General features: G+C 45.0%; 11 protein-coding genes across 11 annotated transcripts; 7 read left to right on the top strand and 4 right to left on the bottom strand.

Moving 5' to 3' along the window:
• Window positions 1-286: 286 nt before the first annotated feature.
• P153DRAFT_382100 (homocitrate synthase) lies at window positions 287-1,815 on the top strand (the record flags this gene model as incomplete). Its single annotated transcript, XM_033670107.1, has 6 exons — window positions 287-349; window positions 409-481; window positions 545-555; window positions 625-705; window positions 758-825; window positions 876-1,815. The coding sequence occupies 6 exons, from the start codon at window positions 287-289 to the stop codon at window positions 1,813-1,815; spliced, it is 1,236 nt and encodes a 411-aa protein (XP_033526862.1).
• A 1,585-nt stretch (window positions 1,816-3,400) lies between these two features.
• P153DRAFT_332702 (FAD/NAD(P)-binding domain-containing protein) lies at window positions 3,401-4,973 on the bottom strand (the record flags this gene model as incomplete). The annotated part of the gene is made up of 6 exons (XM_033665524.1): window positions 3,401-3,678; window positions 3,730-3,996; window positions 4,043-4,441; window positions 4,491-4,547; window positions 4,602-4,747; window positions 4,807-4,973. The coding sequence occupies 6 exons, from the start codon at window positions 4,971-4,973 to the stop codon at window positions 3,401-3,403; spliced, it is 1,314 nt and encodes a 437-aa protein (XP_033526861.1).
• Window positions 4,974-5,704: 731 nt separating this feature from the next.
• Window positions 5,705-7,729, top strand: P153DRAFT_382098 (L-amino acid oxidase; the record flags this gene model as incomplete). Its single annotated transcript, XM_033670106.1, has 1 exon — window positions 5,705-7,729. The coding sequence occupies one exon, from the start codon at window positions 5,705-5,707 to the stop codon at window positions 7,727-7,729; it is 2,025 nt and encodes a 674-aa protein (XP_033526860.1).
• Window positions 7,730-9,322: 1,593 nt separating this feature from the next.
• P153DRAFT_353984 (uncharacterized protein) lies at window positions 9,323-10,835 on the bottom strand (the record flags this gene model as incomplete). The annotated part of the gene is made up of 2 exons (XM_033666476.1): window positions 9,323-9,364; window positions 9,555-10,835. The coding sequence occupies 2 exons, from the start codon at window positions 10,833-10,835 to the stop codon at window positions 9,323-9,325; spliced, it is 1,323 nt and encodes a 440-aa protein (XP_033526859.1).
• Window positions 10,836-11,059: 224 nt separating this feature from the next.
• On the top strand, window positions 11,060-12,178 carry P153DRAFT_283582 (putative zinc-binding dehydrogenase family oxidoreductase; the record flags this gene model as incomplete). The annotated part of the gene is made up of 2 exons (XM_033663272.1): window positions 11,060-11,607; window positions 11,656-12,178. The coding sequence occupies 2 exons, from the start codon at window positions 11,060-11,062 to the stop codon at window positions 12,176-12,178; spliced, it is 1,071 nt and encodes a 356-aa protein (XP_033526858.1).
• Window positions 12,179-12,187: 9 nt separating this feature from the next.
• On the bottom strand, window positions 12,188-13,462 carry P153DRAFT_283603 (alpha/beta hydrolase; the record flags this gene model as incomplete). Its single annotated transcript, XM_033663273.1, has 1 exon — window positions 12,188-13,462. The coding sequence occupies one exon, from the start codon at window positions 13,460-13,462 to the stop codon at window positions 12,188-12,190; it is 1,275 nt and encodes a 424-aa protein (XP_033526857.1).
• Window positions 13,463-14,080: 618 nt separating this feature from the next.
• On the top strand, window positions 14,081-14,497 carry P153DRAFT_382094 (uncharacterized protein; the record flags this gene model as incomplete). The annotated part of the gene is made up of 1 exon (XM_033670105.1): window positions 14,081-14,497. One exon carries the CDS (start codon window positions 14,081-14,083, stop codon window positions 14,495-14,497), a length of 417 nt encoding a protein of 138 aa, XP_033526856.1.
• An 80-nt stretch (window positions 14,498-14,577) lies between these two features.
• P153DRAFT_332700 (MFS general substrate transporter) lies at window positions 14,578-16,773 on the bottom strand. The gene is made up of 4 exons (XM_033665523.1): window positions 16,324-16,773; window positions 15,852-16,271; window positions 15,208-15,792; window positions 14,578-15,149 (listed from the first exon to the last, which is right to left on the bottom strand). Exons 1-4 carry the CDS (start codon window positions 16,481-16,483, stop codon window positions 14,647-14,649), a joined length of 1,668 nt encoding a protein of 555 aa, XP_033526855.1. The 5' UTR covers window positions 16,484-16,773; the 3' UTR covers window positions 14,578-14,646.
• Window positions 16,774-16,913: 140 nt separating this feature from the next.
• Window positions 16,914-18,041, top strand: P153DRAFT_353980 (uncharacterized protein; the record flags this gene model as incomplete). Its single annotated transcript, XM_033666475.1, has 1 exon — window positions 16,914-18,041. One exon carries the CDS (start codon window positions 16,914-16,916, stop codon window positions 18,039-18,041), a length of 1,128 nt encoding a protein of 375 aa, XP_033526854.1.
• A 3,147-nt stretch (window positions 18,042-21,188) lies between these two features.
• On the top strand, window positions 21,189-22,091 carry P153DRAFT_373222 (alpha/beta-hydrolase; the record flags this gene model as incomplete). The annotated part of the gene is made up of 1 exon (XM_033669451.1): window positions 21,189-22,091. One exon carries the CDS (start codon window positions 21,189-21,191, stop codon window positions 22,089-22,091), a length of 903 nt encoding a protein of 300 aa, XP_033526853.1.
• A 418-nt stretch (window positions 22,092-22,509) lies between these two features.
• Window positions 22,510-23,229, top strand: P153DRAFT_382091 (uncharacterized protein; the record flags this gene model as incomplete). Its single annotated transcript, XM_033670104.1, has 4 exons — window positions 22,510-22,546; window positions 22,609-22,694; window positions 22,746-22,863; window positions 22,934-23,229. The coding sequence occupies 4 exons, from the start codon at window positions 22,510-22,512 to the stop codon at window positions 23,227-23,229; spliced, it is 537 nt and encodes a 178-aa protein (XP_033526852.1).
• Window positions 23,230-26,516: the final 3,287 nt, after the last annotated feature.

Genomic DNA, 26,516 nt, shown 5'->3' with positions numbered 1-26,516 from the left:
CATTTAGTGTTAATGTTCTACACCATTATTGATTTTGGGATATTTCCGGTTACTATGTAATAAGCGCCATCTTCTCTAATAGTCGAACTTCAGACTTCAATTTCGAAAGCACCTAGACTTCACGAGTCTACAGCTATGACAGGCCAACCAAGAATAACTTCTAGTGCTGCCAATGGCTGCAACGGCTTCTCAAAAGACTCTAGCGCAAGTAAGTCCACGATTGCCAAGTACATGCAGGTTCTCAATGATCGCAGAATTATTGAGAGCATTGTTGAAATTAGATAACATGGCTCACCCTGGTCTAGGCAATGTCTCTCGCTTCAAGATTATCGACTCCACCCTCCGTGAGGTAATCTTCAGCTCAAACCACGCTCGAAGTAAAGTTCACCTACTAACACCAATCTTTAGGGGGAGCAGTTTGAGAATGCGTTCTTCGATACAGATCAAAAGATCAAGATCGCTAAAGCTCTGGACGACTTTGGTAAGCGAAACGTTTCGTATCTTTAGCGAGTGTATAGAGACATCGAATCTGACCAGGCCACAGGTGTTGACTATGTAAGATCATGACCCACACAAGTATCCAATTCTTCCTATTCCAGCTACTCACATCTATTTTTGAATCAGATTGAACTTACGTCACCAGCGGCTAGCTCGAAGTCGCGTGCCGACTGCGAGGCAATCTGCAAGCTAGGCTTAAACGCCAAAGTGAGTTTTCCAGACCAGTTACGTGGGTTACAGTAACTAATTTGAAATAAAGATTCTAACCCACATTCGTTGCCACATGGATGATGCTAGGATTGCTGTGGAGACTGGCGTAGACGGCGTGTAAACATCAACATCTTATACAGAACCCAGAACCTCGCTAATAGTTCTAGCAATGTCGTTATTGGAACGTCTTCACACCTCATGTCGCACTCCCACGGCAAGGACATATCCTATATCACGAAGATCGCGCTTGAAGTCATCGAGTTTGTCAAATCCAAGCATCTTGAGATCAGGTTCTCGTCTGAAGATAGCTTCCGTTCGGATATTAACGACCTGTTCCCTCTCTACCAAGCCGTCGACAGGATAGGTGTCAACCGGATTGGAGTTGCCGATACGGTAGGCTGTGCCAATCCCAGGCAAGTCTACGAGCTGGTTCGAGTCCTCCGGCATGTCGTCTCATGTGACATCGAAACGCACTTCCATAATGACTCTGGGTGTGCTATTGCCAATGCCTTCTGTGCCCTAGAAGCGGGCGCAACCCATATTGACACAACCGTCTTAGGGATTGGTGAACGTAATGGTATCACTCCCCTTGGGGGTCTAATGGCCCGCATGATCGTGTCAGATCGCGGGTATGTCTCTAACAAGTACAACCTCAAGACACTCAAAGACATTGAGGAGCTTGTCGCCAATGCCGTCCAAATCAAGATCCCCTTTAACAACTACATCACTGGCTTTTGCGCATTTAGCCACAAGGCAGGCATTCACACAAAGGCTGTTCTTAACAATCCTTCTACCTACGAAAGCATCAACCCAGCTGACTTTGGGATGAAACGGCACATAGCTTATGCTTCTCGTTTGACCGGCTGGAATGCCATCAAGTCGAGGGCGGAGACGCTCAAACTTTTTATGACGGACGAACGATACAAGGAATGCACAGCCAGTATTAAAGCTTTTGCCGATGTCCGCCGTGTTAGCGTTGAGGAAATAGACAGCTTTATCCATGCGTTTTATGACGCACAAAAGCTCGGTGCACCGCAGGACACTTTGGTCGGTAAATCGCTGGACACTGTAGTCGTTACATCGCTGGACACTGTGGTGAAGGGATAGAACGGGGAAGGATTTAATACCTCATAGTCCAAAATTTGACACCTCGTGGAGCAGCCAAGCTACAGCGTTTGACACCACTGCACTACACAAATTACATTCATTCTCTTAACTTATCTTGTACGTCTCTCAAGGTTAATCGTTCCTGGTCGATGTCGTCACTGAGGCGTCGACAATACTCCTGACTAGTTCGCCAGTTGGCGCGTACAAAGAATGTTGGCGTATTATGCTGACTACAGGGGCTTTCAGTCTTTTTTGGGTGCATGAGGTAAGCAAAGAAGCCCCAATCCCGGCACAATAGTCCTTGCCGATGCAGCTCATAAGTACCGTAGTCCTCGCATATGCATGTGCACTCATCCTTCTGGCTGCCTCATTGGCGCTCATTGTCCTGTCCCCCACCTGGCAGGCAGTTGATCACTATACAGCTGATACTGCTCTCATGTCACGAGCGGGGGACTGTTAAATTACACAGTAATTGAATAGTTATTTGAGCCGTTCTAGCTAGACAGTGGCACTACTTCTCGACCGCCACACCTCCCAGGATCACACCCTTGCCAATCCACTATGAAAGTTCTTGTAACGTCCATCCACAGATGAACCATTTACTCTTATATAAACTCGGGCATTTTGTGCGGAGGGAAAGATCTTGTCGATGGCCCACTCTTCTGGACGCTTCATCTGGCTCACGATATCATTGATACTAGAGCTCTGTTTTTTGAAATCGAGAAAAAGCCAGTGTTTAGGAAGGCAAGTACCAGTCGGTACGATAATACACTGGGACGACACCTCCCTGGATTGATCGGCTCAAGGGTAAAGAGGTAAAGCCATGCATCAACCTAGCCTCCGCATGGTTCGGGTGCTTCTGGGTACCAGTGCAAGTCCTTGTAACTGAGCCCGCAGAACGAAGATATCGCGTCCAAAGTTGACGCCGGTAGATAGCGATGAAGGAGTCAGCTTGCCAGGGATGTGAACGCGTGGAAAGTACAAATATCCAATGTCTCGACGATGCGAAGTACGGAGCTCCAAGCATCTCTGATTATCATACTTACTTTTTGATTTGAGTGACGAGGTCTCCATGAATCGACGAAGAAGCCGATCAGGAATGAGATTATCGCTTTCTGTTGTGTGTTAACAGCCTCAGACAAGGCGGTCTCCAGAAGCGTCTCGCGTTTTCCGCTGAGCGTCGACAGAAGAGGTACAACATAGCTGCATAAGCTGTGAATTCCAGCCTGCGCCGTAGCTGTAACCTCTACTATAGCAGTCCAGTTCTGAATAGCCTCGCTGGTAGCCACAATTAAGTCACAAGTCGTGGATTCTGTATCTTCTTGGTAGATTTCCATGTACAGAGTCGAAGCAGGTCGGCAAGCGTGTCTGCCCCCGCACGAGAGACGGGCACTAGTCTCGATGAGCAGCTTTACAGAACTGAATTGCGAGGCCCCTGGTCCCGGTCGAAAAGTCCCAAAGCCGCACTATGCTATCGCTGGTAATCTAATTAACAGCGGATGGATCATTAGGGCAACCAACAGTGTTTATTACTCTAATAGTACATAAACACTTAGCTTGCACTACGGTGCATAAATACTGGCTACTAGAGATACTCCCAGCGATTGGCAAAGTCACCATCTACCTCGTTAATGATGCCCGCTTGGGGTTTGCCATCTTTCCCTTTGCTCTTGGGATCCAGACGGTCGATCTTGAACTCGTCCAACGCATGTTCGGAATGTCCATCCAGCACCATGTCTTTTAGGGCTCGGCCAATCAGCGGCACGAACTTCATAGCCCATCCGGCAGTGAACACTGCCACACTATCTTTTGCACCGCCCTGGAGATACGGTTCTGGGATGAAGTCTAATACGAACATGTTGTCTAACTCAGGTGATTAGCTTCTGGTTTCACTAGAGAGGGAAATGTACGTACCGAACGTATTCGTCTGCAGACACGATAAGGTGTACGCAGGCGTTGTGTAATCCACCCCCACTAGGTGCCTTTTGATGAATTGCTGTGTGTCGTGTATATCCTCGGGGTTCACGACGCTACCGCACCGTTGATTGGGGTCTGTAATCTGTCTTGTCGCCGCATCTACTGCGATACGACACACATTGGGAGGACCCCACTCGACGGCTGGAAACCCGTAGAACAGCCGCGACCTGCCATGCTTGTCGTTCGCGAACTGGAACCACATACCTTGGAATGATTAGCAGCCTCGCAAACAGTTTTCGTCAGTACGTACTTGGAAAATGGGTTCCATTAGGACCAGCATTCACCGTAAAGTACGATGCCACCATCTCCCAAATATTGAGCTTTAGCTCGAAATTAAAGCTAGGTTGCAGGACGTGGTTTGTATATGCACCCGCTGCTATGATAATCTTTCGAGCCCTGAATGAAACAGCTTCATTACCGTTGACATGGGTTTCGACCTTCCATATGTCTTCGTCGTTCTCCTTCGCAGGGACGAGTTTTCTGACCTCGGTATATTGCTGAGTGCGAGCGCCATAGTCTTTAGCCAGGCGCGACAGAGTTCGAAGCAGGAGTGGAACATTGATTACGCCATTATCGGGAGCGAAGATACCTTCCCAAGCTTCTGGGAGGTTTTTGAATGGGTACTCATTTTCCATCTCTAGTTTCGTCACTGATGTCTCATAAGCTCAGAAGAATTGGATATCAAGTCGAACACGTACTCTTTCGAAAAGGCATATCCAGATTTTCCAGATTAGCTATAGGGCCCATCAGTGTTCCTAAAACATAGTTAGATTTGTTTATCGTACATGCAGAAAAGCTTGATTAAGAACCTTCTGGGGTGTCTGCTCCCATCGTAGTGTCTCCGAAATTCAGGAGTCCTGACATTGTGCGCAAAGATGTCCCAGAGTCCATTTCTAATTCTTTCCAAATGCTCATGGACTTGTGAGCAAGCTCCGCCATGAATGGCTCAGTATACCTATATGTCCTGTTTGAGCAGAAGTTTGTCATTCACGTAGTGTGATGCCCTTATCTTACATGGTGCGATACATTCTGGCTAGGTCGTTGGAGCTCCCAGCCGCGTTGAAAAGACAACTTTGCTCGAGTACCAGAGTAGACTTGCCTGCTTTGGCTACCTCGTATGCAGCTGCAAGCCCGATCGCGCCACCACCGACCACGATGACGTCATAAAGTTGAGAAGGCATGGCTCTTATACGCAGCAAGGTCGATCGCGGCTAGCTTGGTTGTATCTTAGATTACTAGGGAAAGCTGAGAAAGGGACATGTAACAGATACATATATGCATATATGAATCAATCTACTTTCGGTATCACGTAGATATCCATTGGACCCCTGAGCTGAGATGGATCGCTTCCCAGGTGACACAGCTAACACGAGCTTGCTACATGTATGACGAAGAGACTAAAGCTGGGGAAATATGAAATTTAATAATGTTGTAGTCATTTCTGACTCAGTTTCTCGTTAAACCAAGGCAAGTTTCTATGAATAAATCGACACACTGAATTAGACATATTATCTTAGTAATATCCTTGGCAAACTTGTTATTGGATGTGAGGTGATTACACCAATAGTCGATGTGCGGGATGTATAGCCTTCGATTCTGGAAATGTCTTGTCATGCCTCTTTTCCCGGCTCCCACGGGCTGATTCATCACCTCGTTGATTTCTTTTGCGAAATGTTTCTTCGCCTCGGCATTCTTGTCCCGACCCATCCACTTAGTGTGTGACATGGAGATGTGCTATACCATGTGCATGACCAGCTTACTCAGAGAAGCCAATCTTATATTTGAAATCATCGCTCGAAGAGTCGGTATTTTCCCTTGTACTTCTGCCAAGTGAACTCCTGAAATCTCGCGAACCTCGCCAGGGCAGTCACATGCAAAGAGTCTCAGTCATAGCCTTTCGATTGTCACAAGCATGGTTTCGCCAAGTACGAGCGCAGGTGATTGTAGCTTTCGCTCACAATGGGCGTCGAGGCTTATCAGGGAGAATATCTTCCATGAGCTGACGAACCTCACGAAAGGGACTGACCATGGTCAACAGAAGCAGAATCGCTCGCGAGCGACTTCGCAAACAGAATGCCTTCCCTTCGCAGCTCCTCATCTGAGCGACCTTCTAGACACAATTCCCACAGGCCCATTCGACCTCCCGAAAGATGTTGTGCAGGAATATGACAGAGTCTCTTCTACGAAACCCGATGACTTGAGTATCAAGCACAGGATCTGCATCGTCGGTGCTGGTATTACTGGCCTATTCATTGCTATGATTCTGGACAGCCTGAAAATTCCTGGTCTGGAATACGACATCCTGGAAGCATCGGACAGAACGGGAGGGCGGATATACTCTCATTACTTCTCCGATGTCCCACACGATTACTACGATATCGGCGCCATGCGATTTCCAGATATTGACATCATGAAGTCGACTTTCAAGCTTTTTAAGCAGTTGAATCTTCCGCTGATCCCGTATTTCCTCGACCCGGAGAGCGGTTCTGTCAAATGCCCAACCATGTATAATGACAGAACAATCATTGATGGCGAGCCGCGCGGCTCTGATCCGTTCCGTGTTGGCGAAGCGAACGGAGGTTCAGTCCCTGACACGAATGTTGACGACGTGAACAAACTGCTCAATGGTATCTACGAACCTTTCAAAAAGGCGATGGCTGGAGACTTCGAAGAAGGATTTAATCTCCTGATGAAATACGATAGCTATACTACTCGCGAAATTCTGCGAAATCCGCCCCCAGCTAAGAATGGACTGACACCCTTGAAACCACTGGACTTTTTCAGTGTCCAATGGCTGGAGACCAACAACACAGCAAGCGGCCTCTTTGATAAGGCATTCTCGGAGTCAGTCATGGACTCTTTCGACTTTGCTGGGCCTAGAAAAGAGGCCATAAAGTGGTACTGCATCGACGGCGGGTCTTCACTTTTGATCCAGGCCATGGAGAAGACTATCGAGCAACCTGTACAGCATGGAAAACGCGTGCGAAAATACACCCAGAATTCAAAGACCAACGAAATCACTGTTACAGTTGCCGGGGAACCCGAAGGAAGCCGTCCTTCCTATACTTCCGTCTTTAACACAACCAGCCTGCCGTGTCTGCAACGAATGGATTTAACCGGTCTCGACCTGCATCCTAGTCAAAAGGGCGCAATCAGAAGTTTGCACTACGACGATAGTGCGAAGGTGGCCATGAAGTTCTCTTATCCATGGTGGATAACGAAATGCGGCATCACAAGCGGCGGCGAGGCCGCCACGGATACACCCCTTCGCACGTGCGTGTACCCATCTTATAATGTCCACGACCCGCAAGATCAGTCGGCCACCCTTATTTGTAGCTACACGTGGGCTCAGGATGCGACACGCATTGGTAGCCTGATCGCGCGCCATGACAACGAGCTCCGTGACCTAATGCTAGATAATCTGGCACGGGTGCACCTGAAGAATTTCCAACAACAACAACCCACTTCCTACCATGGCCTGACTACTCTTGACGAGGTTCGCCAGATTATCGGGGATGCCTACATATCACACCACGCCTGGAGCTGGTCGCACGACTCGTTCACTTCGGGCGCTTTTGCACTATTTGGACCTGGAAAATTCTCGAACTTGTACCCTTATCTCACACGCCCAGCAGCGGACAGCCGTTTCCATATCTGTGGAGAGGCGAGCAGTGGGCACCATGGGTGGATTGGTGGTAGCTTGGACAGTGCACTTGCCAGCGTGCACAAGTTCTTGAGGAGATTCGACATGTGGGAGAAGCAACGAGAGTTGAAGGATCTATGGGACATGCCTCCGGAGGTAGAAGACGGTATTGATGGTACACTGCATCTGCAGGTCGCGTTGGGCATGGTTCCAACAAGCGATGTAGTTCGGCGAAATACAGTCAGAGCTGCACATAACGAAAATGGGGCTACGCGGGGTTGCATCGTTTCCTAGCGGGTATTACTACAAGGCATATAGTAGATAGAATACAGAAATTATTTATTTATAGTTATTTGTATTATACCTATACGTAAGTTTATAAATATAGTTATAAAGCTTACTCTTTTCTATATAGAACTGCACTAGTATCTATACTATTAGTATTCTTATTTATATTTATAACTATCTATGTCTAACTATATATAGAGTAGTAAAGGTTATTAATATAGTAGTAACTAGTAAAACTAGAAAAATAGTTCTATAATAAATATACTACTTAATAATAGTTTATTAGTATATTATATAAAAAGCTATAAGTAGATCTAACAGCTAAATATTATAATAAATAAGGCTATACTAGTAAGAAGCTTTCTATTAGCCTTAGAGTAGTTAAGGAGCTTCTGCTCTGTATTAGATACTATAGGTACGTTATTAGGCTGCGTAGGTAGTTGCGCTCGCAGAGTATCTAAGAGGGCAAGGTAACGCTTATGTAAAGTCTTAGATTTAGCAGTAACCGTAAAGAAGGCGTCCTATAGTTCCCAGAGAGCGTTGGCTGGATTGGAAGAGGTGTTAACGGCTGTGACTAGGTATGCGGCTACCTCGTGTGCTGAGGAGATGTTTGTAGATTTGAGACAGGATTCGATGGGCGTGGCGAAGGGGTTTGGATTGTCATTTCCTGAAGTAACGAAAGCCGAAGTTATTTTTGTTGATGCAGGGTTTGAAGACGTGAGGAAGATTGATCCTTCCTGGTGTGCTTTTATGCACTTACGAGTAACAACGTGTGTAGAGCACGACAAACGTCATTGTTCTTGTAAATGCAGAACAGGTATTTCATTCGTTCGTTATTATATTAAAAAGGACAGGACAAGTGAGGCTACGCAGTCCTTTGTTGGCCAGCCTCTCCCAGTTATTATCCACTTTTACAGACGTGGCCAACCACTACCGGACGAATGTCGTTCGATCATGAAACCATCGATTGAGTCGCCGATTGTCGCCGTCTTGTCACAGCAAAGTGAACCTCAATTGAGGTTATAAACATGAGGCTCAGCACCGTGGATCTTCGCCGCGCCTAGGTGATGCACATCAACGTCGTGTATATCGAGTACTCGTTCTTCATTCTTAATGCTAGAAGATGGCCCTATCTCGGACCTGCATGGGCCCTGGTGTTACTTTTGCTACCTACTCGCCTCTTGGCTGTGGCATTCTAAACAGCGCATACAAGTCCTGCAACAATTACAACAAGGACGATTTCAGTCATCACACCCCCAAGTTCAGAGAGGGGAACTTTTTGGAGACTTTAGACTAATTTATAAATCATAGAGCTAGCTGATGCAAATAACTTCACTCCGTCACAGTTAACATTAATTTGTTTAATGGCCCAGGACGATTAAGCTATCCTTATTCCTGTCACGACTTTAAAGACAAGACTAAAGGATTATTTCTAGGTATTGGAAGTGAAGCACATGACAGAGTAGTTAAACTGATAAGGATAACAACTGAAGTGGCTGCATTTCACGATGATTGGTCTTCACAGGACGATTGTAGTTTTTCTTTTGCCGACACTCGTTCTCTATATATAATAACATATTACTCCAGATCTAAATGACCTTAGGAGTAGTAGTACGTAGGGAGCAGGATGCGGATCAGATTCTATGTTCAATCATCAGCTTGATCGTAAGCTACCTCTCGTTCAACACCCCATCCATTAGTATTTTTGATGGTTCTTAGTGGAGGGATGCAGTTTGATATTGATGGCTGCAAACTCCTCGATTTATGACCACTAACTCTAACCTTTTCTCGCACATCAATCTCACTCTCTCCCAAACAGTATCCAACTGACTGTCAGTACACCATCACGACAGACAGCACTAAACATGTACCACACTGCCTGCCACGTTGTGGAGCCCGTATTGTCGCGATGAGTCTTAAAAACCTCCCACGCTGCAGACGGCCCAATGCTCTTGGGCAAGATGATTTGTTCGCAGAGTCCGTAGCCAGAGTGCTGCTCTTCTGTAAACTCGCCCCCTTTCACTTCGTCCGTGAAAACCGAAAGACCACTTTCGGAGCCCAACATAACTTCGTGCGCCAGAACCTGATGTTTTGACGAAAAGCGCCATCGTCTTGATGACCTAGGTTCAGCGAACTCAATAATCCAGCCTGATGATTTATCGCCAAGCCTTCCAGATATTGTCCCGTCGAAGTGCCCGCAAATTGATAGTTTGTTACGCTCTTGTGAAGTGTCGTTATCAGGGCCATAAACCTTCACGATAGGTATCCCATCCTTGTAAAGGACACCTGACGAATACTGGATGCCTCCGGCAATCCTTGATCTTGGGATCCACAATGAGAAAGCATATGGGCCAATCTTGGCTCGCATATTGCGCCAGCTGTCAACGAGGGTGAACCAGTCAAAGGCAGCCCAGTCATGGAAATGTCCACCGATACCAAAAAACGTCAGCCGACTGTCTTGTACCTTGAGATCCACCTTGGCATGCGCGACTGGAATGGTCTCAACAAAGTTCAAATGCGGAGCAAGCTGTGTTTGTGCTGAGTTCGATGGCCACGACGTCCCGTCCGCAAAGCGAGCTGGAGTAAAGGACTGAAGTTCTGCTCTTCCCTGTACAGTCGGTGTATCAAAATATACCATTGCAGCCTTCAAATCCGCGGAAACCGACCAAGACACTGATCCTGTCTTTGTTTTCCATAGTCCCCGCACCTGCCCACAGCAGTCGCGTACGCGAGATTCAATCGCAAAGTCCGTTGTTGCGTGGCGCGTTCCATTGGCGAAGACAAGAATTATCTCAAATGGGAGTACGCCGTATCCAAGAGCCTTATACGAAGGATCGTGTCCAAGGGAGACAATAAAAGCGTCGCCAGCTTCTGAAACGGCTTCGAAGTACCACTGTTCGAACGCAGTATCATTAACGCCGGAGAATTTTGATCGTTCAAAAGAATCGGAAGGCCTTTGCGAAAACCAAATAGGGGATTTGACAGTTTGATAAGCGCCTATCGTTGTTGTGAAGCAACTTTCATGGCATTCGGCGTTCTCGCTTTCTTCGAAAATGTATTGCCAGGACAAAGCTGCTGATACGAAGCTGATGAGAACACCAAGTGACCGCATATCGTTAATACTTCTCTAAAATTGTTGTGCTGGGATGACAGTGGTTTGCAGAGAAGAAAGGGCGTCCTGGAATTCTCTACATGTTGGTCGGATTCGGAACATTCATCTAGTTCGGCATTCGGCACCCGAGCACTGAGGTGCGTTGACGGCCGAACAGGCATAACTACAATAAAAACACGAAATCGCATCCATCTGCACATTGAATTATCTGGAAAAACACTACCATGTCTGCAGTCGAACTCCCGGCGACGCAGCGTGCCATCCGCGCTAACTCTGATGGCGAGCCGATGGTCGACAATGAAGCAAGCATACCTATACTCAATAGCAACATGGTGCTAGTCAAAACTACCACAGTCGCGCTGAATCTGTTCGACTACAAAGTTCCTCACAAGTTTCCCGCCCCAGGCACAGTTATTGGCTGCGATTTCGCCGGCACCATCGTACAAGTTGGTCCAGACGTACAACGCACCTTCATCATTGGTGATCGTGTCTTCGGCGGTATCCATGGGGCTAACCCTGCGGAGCCTTCATCTGGAGCATTTGCAGAATACCTTGTTGCAGACGCAGATTTCATATTTCTAATTCCAAAAGCCATGAGCTGGGAAACTGCTGCAGCGATGAGCGCAATTGGCATCGGTACTGTTGGACTCGCAATATTCTATTACCTCAAACCGCCGGGAACACTCCAGCACCCAGCACAGAAGCCAGTGGATGTTTTGGTCAATGGAGGAGCTACAGCGGCTGGCACGATGGCAATCCAACTGCTCAAGCTGTGAGTACATCCGTAGTAACCTGCAGTGGTTTTATTGACAAGTCGCAGCGCAGGTTTAAAGCCCATCGCGACATGCTCACCAAAGAATTTCGAATTGGTCAAATCATACGGTGCGATCCAAGCGTTCGACTACAACAACCCGAATTGCGTCGCCGACATCAAAAAGGCCACCAAAAACTCACTGAAATATGTTTTGGACACAATTGCCACGGCACAGGCGTCTGAACTTTGCTATCTCTCCATGGGCCGTTTGGGCGGTACGTACATTTCTCTTGAGCTCTCTCCACTGGACAGCCCGCGCTCAACAATCAAATCGAACTGGGTTCTGGGCATGTCATTGCTTGGTAAGGATATCAAAATGGGCTCGACATTCCAGCAGCAAGCAAACCCGGAACATCGCAAATTCGGCGTAAAGTATTATGAACAAGTTCAAAGAATGATTGATAACGGGAGGTTGAGAGCGCATCCACCTAAGGTCATGAAAGGTAGCTTGCAGGGCATACTGGATGAGGGGTTAGAGTTGTTGAGACTGCAGAAGGTTTCCGGGGAGAAACTAATTTATTTTGTATGAGCAAGCAACTCATCGCGACACTTCACACCTGTCGATATCAAAATGTTTATCGAGAAACTTGAACGTGCGATATTGCATCAATGCCCATGCCCCGACTTTGGCTTGTAATCCTCCATCCGCAGGCTCCTCGGGCACCCAAACCTCCTTTTTGCACTCCTCAATATTGTGCAGACACTCGACGATCTTTCCGCATGACAACTCTGGCTTGAAATACAAGCTGTGTGCCGCGCCAGATACTAAGACTGGACATGTCACAGCATCCAGAAGCTCGCTGCCGTCCGGCAGCCTCAGTGTGAATTCTTTCGTCTTTCTCATCAAGTCCGACGGCTTTTCTGTGCCTAAGATAGTCGACGAACACCACACTTCCCATTTGCTCTGGAAGTCAAGGCGCCCTTGTAGCTGCGTAAGTGTGTCGATGACGCGGTCAGGGATCCAGCCTCCGAGCCAAAGGGCCATGAACATTTTCGGCTGCCGCACCATGACGAGATCAAAGAGATCATAAAACGCATCGATAGCCACGCACGCCTTAATACGGATATCTGTTGCACCGCGGAGTGCATAGTACCCCCCCATCGACGCGCCGGTAATTGCAATCCGGTCCATGTCCAGTGCAACGCTTGGGTGTGCGTCCGCAAATGCAACTATATAGTCCAAAACGCTTTCGATAACAGCCTCCCAATCTGGCCGCTGCACCGTCTTGTCCCGCAACAGACTAATCCCTTGGCCAGGACCGTCGAAGAGGAGCATCGCGTATCCGTTTGATGGCCCCGATGCCCCAATCAGAAAGTGCAATTCCTCCTTTGTCGAGTCTGCGCCGCCGCAGACAATAATCAGTGGAACCTTCTCAGACACGCGTTGTTTCTGATTGGGAAGATATAGCATTCCCGGCAACATCAGTCCATCATGCGCTATCTCAACAGATTCCACAGGGTAGTCAAACATCCCCATTGCAAGTTGGAAATTAGCAATGCTACGCTCGAGTATTCTCAGAGATAGCTCGCGCTCGAAGAGCATATACTGGCTTGCACGGAAGTAGTTCGACGCTCGTAGAAACGCACCGCGCGCGAGCTTCGTGTGACCCGTGGACAGCGCATCGTTGGCTAATCTTTCCACCTTCTCGGCTTGTTTCGTCCAGGCTTGTTGCCAGCTCTGTGCATGATTGGGTTTGATGGTGTCCAGAGCATCGAGAAATTCTGCGACATCGCAGCCTCCATATGGCGATGCGCTCAAGATGCGCGTGAGCTCGAAGTTGAAGAATTCGGCACCCTTGAAGAATTCGTACATAACGGGGAGGTCAAACAATGACTTCTAAGATGGGTGTTGATGGAATGCGAATTTCTCATCTGCGGTTTGCTTGCATGTGTTGCATACCTGCTCGTACATGCATCAGAGTGGGAACTCTATGGCGCGAGCTTGGTCAAGGACATTCGGCGGTGGAATGTATCCGAACGCCCGAATGTCTCCGAGTCGGGGGGAACATCTTGGGAATTCGAATCGGTAGTAAGCTGTGGTTGAAAGTTCTTCTACCTCCGAACAGGGGGGTTTATCGGATGTTCGGGTTCGGTGTCAAGTTATTGTTTTGATTTGCTGACACGATTGAAAATGAAATCTTACTGAGTTCGGATCAAGTGGTCGTATGGAGATTTTAAGATTACAGTTACTAACTTGCGAGAGTAATCATTTCAAAAGCTGATACCTACCAGTTGTAATGCTCAAATATCGTTCACAGTGCAAACGGTCTTAACGCTGATCAAAGTGATCATAATCGTTCACCGTGCCTATGTCCCTAATGGTAGCTCTTCGTGGAGCTCCACTTGTATCTTCTACAGCCCTGTAAGCAGCAAGCTATTCAAAGCGCTACTATATTCTGATGCTGGCTCTGCCGATAGCCTGGTTGCGAACATGTACCAAATGCACGCCTTCTACCCGTGGTTGCAACCCACGACATATAGGGAGCAATTTCTTGGTCAAGCTTTACCGTATTGGTTACCGTCGATGGTCAATCGATCTCTCGTCGATCTTACTTTCTCTTTTACCCTGGGCGTGTGCACTGGCGTGCTCAATCTATATGTACGCACCGAGAGCCAGGCGTGGTATTGGTATGCTGCGAGTTTAAGTTTCACCTTAGCACACCTCGTGTTTTCGAGGGAGGCTTTGCATCGGCTACAAGCTGCGGGGAGAGTGGAGGGAGCAGGTCAAGAAAACTTGAAGGCTTTGGAAAAGTGGCTGCGGATGAACAAGATCAGGTTCTTGATTTCAGAGGTTCCGGCTTTCGTCACCTCTCTGGTAGCTGTCTTTATCAGCCTAGAAGCAGCGTGAAAGGAGCTTTCAACGGTTCAAAGATATATGATTGGGCTGTCCAAGGCGAAGAAGATTGAGAGATTGTGCGCGAGTGATGTCAAGATCTTCATATTGACCCTGGGACGCAAGAGTACAATAACAAACATGAGAAATCTCGACAACTTCCTTTAAACGCCTTCCAAAGAAACCTCTCCTTTCTTCTTTGTCTTCTTCTCCTCGTCTGTGTAACCATACTCGGTGTCAAGCTCAGTTCTCATGGGTATCTCTTTCTCAAGCGGAACAAGCAACGTGCTCGCGCCGCAAATAGCAGCTGCAACGATCCAGACAACTCTAAGGCTTTCCACAAAGACCGAAACTGTTTCCGATCGGACTTGAGGAGATAGGGCTGACATGAACTCCTTGGTTCCATGAGCATAGGCATTTCCTCCAGACAGCACAGCTTGAATGGCTGGATCACTGATCTTGTAGAGGCGTTGATCAAATTGATTGTTGAAAATTGCCACCGGAATAGTGATGCCCCAAATTGCTCCATAGCTGCGGATGTAGGCCCAGGCTGCTGTTGAGGTAGCGTTGTCCTTGTCTGTCAATGGTGCTTGAACAGCCGGTAGCAAGGCCGTTGTAATGACAGCAAATCCTGCCACCTGCAAGAGCTGTAGACCAACCCACATACCTATCGCGAAGGCACGGTCAGCATGATCCAGCCTCTTCTGCATCCCGTTGAGACTTACCGGTTGATGATTTCTCATCCAGCAGAGCGAAAGTTCCAGTTCCAATGGCCATCAAAGCAAGTCCAACCAAATGAACAGGTCTATATTTGCCGACTTTCTCTATAAATGCAGCACCAATGCCAGCAAACGGAACGATGCCAGTAACTGTAGGTAGTAACTGTACGCCAGATCGACTCGATGAGGAACCAAGGACAGCCTGAAAATAGATGGGAAGGAAGTATATAACCCAAACAAACATCAGGGCCTGAACAAAGGTTGCGACAAAGGCGACAGCTGAAGTTCGATTGCCGAAAAGGTGTGGTGGAAGTAGAGGCTGGGTAACCCATGGCGAGGCTTCGTAGCCGTGGAATCCAATGAGGGCTATCAAGCCTAGCACAAGGGGGACGATCACATGCCAGCTGGACCAGGCGTATCGAGAGCCACCGTAGGTCAGGGCAAAGATAATAGCCACGGAACTGCCTAGCACTAAAACGCTGCCAATGTAGTCAAATCGTCCGAGCGAGTGCTTAAAAGTAGTTGGCTTGAAGTTGGTGTGCAAGAATAGGAAGAGTAGAACGATAGCAACACCTCCGATAGGTAGATTGACTGAAGTTGGGGTTAAATTATCTTATTGCCTGATTATATTTGAACTCGGGTACACTTACTATAGAACACCCAACGCCAACTTGCGCGCTGTACGAGTGCACCCCCAATGAATGGACCCATTCCTGTTCCGATAGCGAAGATGATGGCGACAAGACCAAGGTATTTTGGCCGTTCGCGAAGAGGTACCAGGTCGCAAATGATAAGATCGATCAACATATTAATGCCGCCTCCACCAATACCTTGAATGGCTCTACCTGCGATGAGCATCGCGCCAGTGTTAGCACCACCAGCGATGCCACTACCGAGGATGAGAAGGGCGACGGCAGATATGGTAACCCATCTGCGTCCAAAGAAGTCGGCCAGCTGCCCATAAACTGGTTGCGCCGCAGTACTGGTCAACAAGAAAGCATTCGCAACCCAAGCGTAATTATCGCCCATGTCGAGCTCGGCGGTGATAGTGCTTAATGCATTTGATACAACTGTAGCGGCTGCTCAGCGAGAATAATTTCCTCTGGCTTTTCTCAGACATACCGGTAGCTTCGAGCGCAGATAGTAATGCCGTAACGCACAAAGCCGGGAAAATGGCCCAGAATCGCCATCCGCGATTGTTGGTGATGGTTTTGCGTGCATCTTGTGTTGGTGGCGGTGAAGGTGAGGCTGACGGCGGGTCAGCTGACATTGAACTACTCATGTTTGTTGTCGGCGAAAGAGGATATATGCGACTGGGAGTTTTTTGATCTACTGGATGAGGGAGGCAGCCGCGTGGGTAGATAACCAACAGTGACCGACGCCCCTGTTTGGGGGCGTCAACCAGCTCTCCGTACCAAACGCCGTACAAATCGCCGAAGGTGCATCACGCCGGCGGACATTTTGAAGTCATTCGGACAAGATGCGGTTGAAGGTTTTCGGTTGTCCTTCGCAGAAAAAGTAAAGGAGTGGAGTATTATTGATTCGCATAGTAATTAGTATCGTTTCTGGCTCGCTTTTGGTGGCGGAGGGAGGTGTCTTAGCTGAGCACGTGGTGCACATGGTTGCTGACGAATCTAGCTGACGCCAAGCTCGACGGGCAATCTCTTGCACCCGAACCAACGTCGCTTTCTCTCATACCTTTATCCGCTGGTATGGTTCGTTCCCACACGCAAGAGCTGCTCGCTGGACCACGACTGCGCAGTACCTGCGATCGCTGTCACGCTCAGAAACTGCGTTGCGTAAAAACAGTAGATCTGCAAAAATGTCTAAGATGTGCTAAACACAGAACCTCGTGCACTTTTAGTGCTCGGAGCCAGCGCAAGGTCCGCGAGCCAGAAAGGGAGCACGCCACTGCAGACAGGACAGCACCACTGGCACTTTCCACTAGTCTACTTGTAGACGACTCACCGTGCTCTGTAGCTGGTCTACCAAACACCACTTCGCCTTCTTTCGACAGTTGGACAATGGACTTCAGTAACCTGTTTCCTACCGAGAGTGTGGGCAGTATGTCTACATCGCTCGAGGGGCAAGACACCCAACCGCTTGCAATCGCCGACGCCATTCGTGAATTGGCCAATCTGAACGTTCGCTTGTATAATCATTTCTGCACACTGCCAGCACCTCTGCATTCGGAAAACACAGTCCAGACACCCGACTTCTCAGTCAACCGTTTTTTCGCCATCGACGAAACCTTCACGCTCACAAGATCCCTCATCACACTTTTAAAGCGACTTCAACTCTCTCTCGACGACCCTCTATCTAGTGACGCCTCTATTGATCAAGCAACAACCCTACTGATCTTATCTTGCTATCATCGACTGCTAGACGTATACGGGTCTATTGCGAGTAACATACGATCGTGTTCGCAGAATCCCCAGCTGCCATGGCCCGGCGAGGAGCCGGCGGTCCGCCTTCCTCCACTGCAAATCGGATCATACATCCCCGCCCAGCTGCAAAACAGCAAGCCGGAGGGATCGCCTTCTCTATCGACCGTCTCAATGCATATGATGGTTATGCTGACGCTGTCTACGCAGCTCTGCGAACAGCTGCGGGAGATCATCACCGGTGGGCTGGATCAGATTTATAGTGAGCATATGCCAAGTTTTGGCATGACCGGTAGCTCTTTGCATGCGCATGTGTCGGACATGATCATCCAAAAACCTTCTCGGATTTTCGACGACAAGGCACGACGGGATCTCGATCAGAGATGGTACACTCTTACGAACCAGTTCTCGAATGCGAAACAAGCTGTCGTTTTGTTCAGTGCTGCATCGATGTAGTGCAGACGTCTACCGAAACCGGAACAGTAGATATCGAGGGTAATCGACTGCGTTAGAACCTGCCAACTTCCAACAACCTGAATCATGATCGAGTGGGCTGATGCGGAAAACCGATGGGATATCGTATCAAAGGACATGATTTCGTTCAAGGAAGAGCCTGTCCACAGCACGCCTGCTGACCCCTTTCATACTAGCCATTATTGGTACGGGGCGTGTCAAAGTATTTCCAACAGGCCCCAGTAAGCTGTTTAAAGATGTATACTCAGCCCGTGGATAGTGTCAGACGCAGGCAGACGTACGCCCGAGCTCCAGCAAGCTGGAGAAGGCCAAACGTGAGCTTCAAGGAGATTGACAGAATGTATTGATTGCGTGCCTTCTCAACCACATAGTTGACAAAATTCTTTCACCTCTGCTTTTTAACCCCCTGACCCTTAGAAGATTAGGTCTCAACAATTACTTGGCATATATCCTATCATATGATATATGCTCGTCAGACGATCCCCCGCCTGCCTTTCTCGGACACCTCCACATGTTCCTTCAGGAATGGAGCTGAATATGATTAGCTTGGCAATACCGGCAATACCGGCTATCTTTGACGCGAGCTTTGCATCGACATCACATGTGGCATTACATGAGAAATAAGTCAAATCTCGCTCTGTGTTGATAGTCGTGATATGCTTGTAGTTTTCGAGCAATGGGAGCCAGCGATCGTTTGGATCATCTAAATACCAACTCTTTCCAGACCCTTGCGCATACACGAACAAACTCTACCATGCACAGTACAGTCAGCTCCCCTCAGACGGGTTACCGTGCCACCTGGACAGGGGCGGGAAGACAAGCACGTGACAATTTTAAGCCTAGAGTAATCTTACAACGTGCTTGAATTCCTGCGTGTACATGGTGGCACGGTTATGAAAATGTTTGAATTCATGCAACTGCGAGAAATATCCATAGACCATTGTAGTATGTATGAGTCTATACCTGTTCAGACAGAGCGTTTTTGTTTGTGCAGGAATAGCTTGAATCTGTCAGGGATAGGTCTTTGCAAATTAAGGCATGCATATTGAATTCAACAATCATAACGAGTGATACTACACAGTAAGCTTACTGAGCTGTCTTGTCCATCGCAACCAGAGAAGAACCGAGTATAAGCATGAAATCGTCGCTGTTGATCCTACCATGCACAATGCCCTTACATGACTCAAGGATAGATGTTGGCAACTCTTCGAACTATTTGAAAGGATGCAGAAATCGATTTAGTGGCTCTAGGGTCAGTGATTAGGTACTCATGCTACTTAAGTAGGCCGTGGCCGCTACCCGTAGCTTAGCCATGATTGCTTTGGCCGCTACCATCAACGACTCTTCCGTAAGCTGAGGACATAAACCAGACGTCGGAGGTGGATGCTGACATATCAGAAGTATGGAAGCGCCCAAACGAGCAGCATGTGATCGATGCCGAGCGCATAAACTTCGATGCAATTACGACGAGGCCTCTGCAACCTTATGCGATCGCTGTTGCCGCGCGCAAGTTCCATGTATCCGCAGCCCATCACTACGCATGGGTCGTCGCCCCACAAAACGAGGCCTCCAGTCAACACTGGACATACCAGACAAAAACAGAGGGATCAATGATGTGACAGAATCACCAACAGCTTTCAACACCTCAATATTAAACGATAAGGAGACCATCTCTAGACCCATTCCCTCCAGGTGGTTTGAAGGTGCAGAGGGGGAAACACTTGATACGATCGATAGTTATAGCGGAGGGTCAGAGATGTTCCAATCGGTCTCTGGGTCGGCAGGCAGTAGAACTATTGGTATGCCGGCAGGTCTCTCACCAACTTCTAATACCTTTACATCGTTCGACCCCTCTCTGGAGAGCATACTCGACATGAACTTTACACATGAAATGGACATATCTACGGGCAATTTTGAAGGAAACCATGATATCGCCCAGTACCATTCGCTGGCCACCGAGAGTGTTTTGACACAAGCCGTGGAGAGTACCGAATCGTTGGAAATTCACAATAGCGGGGAAAGCCACTCGCACGCGCGGTACCAGGCTTCGCCCTCGCCGCATATACCCGATAATTCGGTTCCTGGAATCAACATGCGACAGCTCAGTGAACTCAACCTCGAGCTGCAGGACATTGTGTCACACAGCGAAAAGTCAGCTCAATGGGTACACACGCAACATGGGGACAGCAGATCGGCAAGCTCATCCCTAGTCACCCAGATTCTCGACGCTTCTCAGCGTTTTCTCGAATTATTAAATAGTTTCGAAAGAAAGGCGTCGCAACCATGCCTCGCGTGCCAGCGGCTCGACCATCCCGTGGCACATGCTTCGCCCTATTCCCATGATCATACAGTGATTTCTTCGGCAACCCCTCGCCTAAGCACACAAATGCTCTCTTTGATAGTGGGATGTTTTTTGCAAATACTGCGTCTCTTCAGCAATCTTTTTGGAATCTTGTCCATCAACTTGGAAATGCACACCTCTTCAGGATGTCCCTACTTCCCACAAGTTTTCCAGGGACTGAAAGCGGAACATTCTCCCTTCCAGATATCGCGACACCTTCAAGCAATAGTGCTTGTGCAGACGGCAAGCTATCTCCTAGATATGATGGAATCAGCTCTTGGCTGCCGTTGTTTCTTGAATGCATCGATGACATCAAGATCAAACAGGAAGAGCTTGATGCCGTCGGAGGAACCTTGTACCCGAGATTATGCGAGCGAGCCCGCTTCTGATTTACGTAGATCATCGAACGACACCAGAGGCGGAATCGGTCTACTCTCCCGTTATGACTCATTAGATCTACTGAAAACGATGATGAGACACGAAGACATGGAAAGCAAGAAGTATGGCAGACGCCGTCTTCGAGATTTGAGATCTGATATGGATGAAATCACGGAAGCGCTCCGAGTCGTGTAAGAAACAGAATATTGATCATGGTTCTACCATGTTATATTTAATAATATCTGTTGACTATTACCTGACTCATCCCGGATAGTTTCATGGTCGGCGATCTATCAATACTAGCAACACGATATGTCTCCGACCATTTCCACAAGACTACAGCTGCACATTAATACTGATAGAAAGCTTTATAACTTCAACCAGTTTTCGATCGTCAGACTCCAGGAATAATGAATAAATCCTTCTCTCACTCATGTCGGCTAGACTATATTCAACTCTCAGATGGGCGCTACCTCAGTTATGCAATTTACGGCGATCTACAGGGACACCCAGTCCTACATTGTCATGGCTTCCCAGGATCGCGACTCGAAGGGGCCCTCTGGCATGATGCCGCTCTGAAATACCACATAAGACTGATCGTGCTCGACCGACCAGGCTTCGGCTTTTCATCATTCCAGCCCCAACGCAGCATTACGGACTGGCCTCGCGATGTAGCTGCTTTGCTCCATCACCTCGAACTTGACGAGTTCTATCTACTTGGAACTTCAGGCGGCGGTGCTTACGTTCTTGCCTGTTTACATCAACTACCCGAGGGTCGAGTTCGCGGAGCGACTATTGTGTCGGGCATCTATCCTTTCGAACTTGGGATTGAGGATATGCCACTGATGCCACGGATCATGGTATTCCTCGCAGTATGGCTGACCCCTCTTATGGCGGCACTTATATACCTAGTGCTAGGTCGTGCAGCTCGAGCAAAAGATCCAGGAGCCTTCAACAAGGCATTCATGAGGGATGTCAAAATGCGTCCTGAGATCGACCACGCTTGTTTGGAGGATGAATCATACAAAAAGAAGTTCTTATCATCAGTCAGGGAAGGTATCAGAGCGAACAGTTACGCATTTGCCTGGGAGGCTAGGCTTTTGGGAGGAGACTGGGGCTTTCCACTAGACGAGATTCATGCTACTCGCTTGACTCTGTGGCATGGGAACATGGACATTGGCAATCCTGTCAGCATGACAAGAAGAGCAGTTACGCTATTGAGGGGTGTGAGATTATTCGTGTTGGATGAGGGGCATCTAAGTTTGCCGGCGAGACATATGGAGGAAATTTTGCAAGAGTTAGTGAGCACTTAATATTCAAGTTCTTTGTATCATCCAATATACTGTGTCAATTGTGGTTTCAAGATTGGTTCCAAGTCGGCTCCGAGTCCCGACGATAGCGGCTCTTGAACTTCGAAGGGACGTAGAGTTGGTTCGGGACTAAAGTGGAGTATGGTGCAATGCAGGGTTTTCCGCTAAACCTGGCGGGATTGACCATACCCTCGAATCGCCCCGAATTTAGAGGGATTGGACCGAAGCGCCGAATTGCGTGATGTGACCGCATGTCTCCGACGCCCGAAGTCCGGGTGTGTTGGTCTCAGTGCGCGCCGCCGATAATCACGCTGTTGGGATCTTGCGTTTCTATGTAGCTGTGGCCTGTACCACACTGGATAGCTGATCTTCCTTTTCTCACACCAATTTTGTTATTCGACGTCGTCATCATCACCTAAACATGGCAGCACCTGAGAGTTCGTCACTTTGGAACATGGGTAAGTGTGAAAGCACGAATAGATGTTAAAAATCATACTAATCGTACCTCCTCGCCCTGTAGAGGGCCGCTGGATATTTCACAAAGGTCTTTCCGACTCCACTGATGCTTTGTTGACACTTCAAGGACAAGCTTGGTGGAAGAGACAGGTACATGCCCAAGCTCTCTAGGTAATTTGGCATTGAGTTGACGATTTCGAGGCGGCAGGTATTGTCACGGTCATCGAACACATCAAACAGTCGAAAACCCCAAGTGATGTCCTTCGGTATGACATTGAGCTGCGAATTTCTGGCGGATTCAAGGGCGGAGCTGAATGGTGTAAGTAATTTATCGTCACAAACATTACATATATGACAAACCTACTGACCGCAGCTACACCTTTTAGTAGTGCTCGATGGTTCCGAAGAATCGATGAACCACGTCAATCTCGGTCGTATCAAAAGTGCATCGATTTGGTCAGACTTGTCTGAACTTGACGATGCATGGTTGAAGGACGACTGGCTGATTGAGAGGTCTTCAGGCCCAGATGGACTGAAGCACATCAAGGCATCGGTAACGAGCGAGAAGGGTGGATGGCATCTAACTAATGTATGGGGATTTGTTAATTTAGAAGGAAAACGATATCATGCGCGCAAGTTGCTTGTTCGGCGTAGAGATAAAGTTGCTAGATGCCGCGCTCACTAAGGTACAAAATCGGGTAATTTACCCTATAGCTTTATTAGGTAAAAAACACAGAAGAAAGACTGCGTTTTATACTACAATATAGTATAAAATGTAAGGTAAATTTATATAAACTTAGTATAAAATAACTATAGTTTATTATTAAATAGGTAGGTAAATTTATACCTTAATTTATAATAAGTATATAAAGATGTTTATAACTATTATATATTAAATTATACTATAAATAGTATATTTCTTAACTATTACAGCCTAGTAAGTATATTAGTAGAGATATCTTTATACTACGTAGAGTCTTTATTATTAAGTAAAACTTTAAGTACTACTACTATCTTAAGCTTAATTAGGCAGTAACTCTTAATACTACTATTAATATCCTAAAATACTTTACTAGGTAGTTAAAAGATACTAAAAATCTAGTTAAAGCCTATATTTATTACTATTAGTATTTTAATAATAAGTTATTTAACTTACTATATAATAAATATACTTCTATTTAATAAAAAAGAGATATACTCTTTATAAAAAGCTTCTCTAATATTATTTAAACTTTTTTTTTAACCTATTACCTTTAGAGTTTATTACTAGTAAAGTAATTATAACTACTAAGTTAAGTACTATCTTTATTATAGTTAGAGCTAAAGTAGAATAAGTATAATTACTAAGTTAAGTACTATCCTTATTATAGCTAAAGCTAAAAGAAGAGATATACCCTTTATAAGAAGCTTCTTTATTACTATTTAAAACTCTATTATAGTATACTTCTTAGAAAGTATAAAGTAGTAATAAAAAGTATTCTTTTTATTAGTAAAGTTAATACTAATATATTTAACCTCTTTATTAGATAGATATATAAGAAGAAGCTATTAAAGAATATACTAATACTTTTCTTTTTAGTATATTATATCTCTATTAAATATTAGTCCTACCTTATAGCAGATATACTTTTAGCTTCTAGATAGAAAGATACTTTAATAAAAAAAGCTTCTTAAGTACTATTTAGGCTTCTTCTAAGGTATACTATCTAGTAAGTTTAAAGAGATAGCTAATAGTATTATCTTTATCTACTAGGTTAATACTAATATATTTAATATTTTTATTAACTAGATAGAAAAATACTTTAATAGAAAAAGCTTCTTTAGTACTATTTAGGCTTCTTTTAAGGTACGCTATCTAGTAAGTTTAAAGAGATAGCTAATAGTATTATCTCTATCTACTAGGTTAATACTAATATATTTAATATCTTTATTAACTAGATATATAAAAAGAAGCTATTAAAATATATATAAGTACCTTCTTTATCTATAGATTATATTTTAGTTAAATACTATACCTATATTATAGTAGATATACTCTTAGCTATTAAATAGAAAGATACTTTAATAGAAAATATCTCTTAAGTTATATACTAAGCCTTACTCTATCTACTTATAGTAATCTACTCCTTCTAAAGCTTACTTATAAAGGATCTCCTACCTTAGTTACTTATAAATAGTTAGTATATTAATAATAGATTTAGTAGTATTACTAAAGAGTAACTTAGTTTTATATCTTAACTTCTATATAAGTTCTATATATAATAGATTTCTAAAGGTATTAAGCTATAAGATAAAAAGCTAAGAAGAAAGTAAAATATAAAAAGGAAATATTAACTAAGATTTAATAGACTAAATATAAGGAAGAAAATCTTAAAAAGGTAAAATATAATAGTCTTTAGCCTTAATATACTAGTAGTTTCTAAGGATATAGTTAAGCTAGAGCTAGTAATTACTATTCCTAAAGTACTACTATAGCTAGGTTAATAAAAGCATGCTATAAGCTCTTCTATTAAAATACTACTATAGCTAGGTTATTATTCTAGTAATAGCTCTATATTATAGATATCTAGTCCTAGTATACTTAGTAGAAGTTAGTTTCTAGTATAACTAAATTATATACTAATATAGTAGTAGAACCTACTACCCCTAGGTATAGCTCTTATATTAATATTACAAAGATTACTACTAAGCCTACCTTAAAGACTACTATAGCTAGGTTATTATTCTAGTAATAGCTCTATATTATAGATATCTAGTTCTAGTTAAACCTACTACTCCTAGAAGTAACTAGCTTATATACTAATATAGTAGTAGAACCTACTACTCCTAGGTATAATTCCTGTATTAATACTATAAAGATTACTGCTAAGTCTACCTTAAAGACTACTATAGCTAGGTTATTATTCTAGTAATAGTTCTGTATTATAGATATCTAGTCCTAGTTAAACCTACTACCTCTAGGAGTAACTAGCTCTTTAAGTTATTATTCTAGTAATAGCTCTGTATTATAGATATCTAGTCCTAGTTAAACCTACTACCTCTAGGTATAGCTCTTATATTAGTGCTATAAAGATTACTACTAAGTTTACTATAAAGACTACTATATTTTATAGTATAATATCCTCTAACTAGATCTCCTATCTTAATGTAATTAAGACTGCTAGAATACCTATACTTAGTAGAAGTTAGCTTTTTAGTAATAAGGCTCTAGTAAAACTATCTCTATAGTAGAAATAACTTTAGGCCCTCTATCTATCTAGATTATTAAGAGTATAGGAAATTAAACCTTTAAAAAGCTACTTATAAGGAAAGTAATACTAAATAGTATATTTAAACTATCTTATTTACAGAACTCTTAGGATACAAATAGCTATAAATTAATAAGGTTAAGTAGTTAAATATAATTAGTACTATAGCTATAGATTAATAAGGTTAGGTAGTTAAATATAATTAGTACTAAAGGTATATATACTAAATATTATATAGACGTAAGGTACTAATTATATTTAACTACTTAACCTTATTAATTTAGTTTTATAAGATCTAACTTTTACTACTATTAAGGTAGTCTTATAACTTAGTAGGTATAAGATCTAACTCTTACTACTATTAAGGTAGTTCTATAACTTAGTAGGTATAAGGTCTAACTCTTACTACTATTAAGGTAGTCTTATAACTTAGTAGGTATAAGGTCTAACTCTTACTACTATTAAGGTAGTCCTATAACTTAGTAGGTATAAGGTTCTATATACTATAATTATAATATATTAGCTTAAGTATAGGGTTAATATACGTTCTTATATATTAATTATTAAATATAATAATGTTAGTAACTGTTAGGTTTCTAGTTCTCTTATATTTCTTAATAACTAAGTATTTATAGTAAAGATACTAATTAAAGGCTTACTTCTAATTAATAAGTATTATCTATATATTAGATTCTAATATTATTACTTTAAAGTATTATACTAT

This window comes from Dothidotthia symphoricarpi (genome assembly GCF_010015815.1).
Source record: "Dothidotthia symphoricarpi CBS 119687 unplaced genomic scaffold P153scaffold_4, whole genome shotgun sequence".
Classification (NCBI taxonomy): domain Eukaryota; kingdom Fungi; phylum Ascomycota; class Dothideomycetes; order Pleosporales; family Dothidotthiaceae; genus Dothidotthia; species Dothidotthia symphoricarpi.
This window is presented reverse-complemented; position numbering and strand designations above follow the sequence as displayed.

What these genes read in the sequence shown, in the direction of transcription:
- P153DRAFT_332700 (XM_033665523.1), bottom strand. Translation starts at nt 16,483, where the DNA reads ATGAGTAGTTCAATGTCAGCTGACCCGCCGTCAGCCTCACCTTCACCG. An exon ending in ATCTGCGCTCGAAGCTACCG is followed by an intron (nt 16,272 to 16,323) that starts GTATGTCTGAGA and finishes CAGCCGCTACAG; the next exon opens with TTGTATCAAATGCATTAAGC. An exon ending in GGATGAGAAATCATCAACCG is followed by an intron (nt 15,150 to 15,207) that starts GTAAGTCTCAAC and finishes CCTTCGCGATAG; the next exon opens with GTATGTGGGTTGGTCTACAG.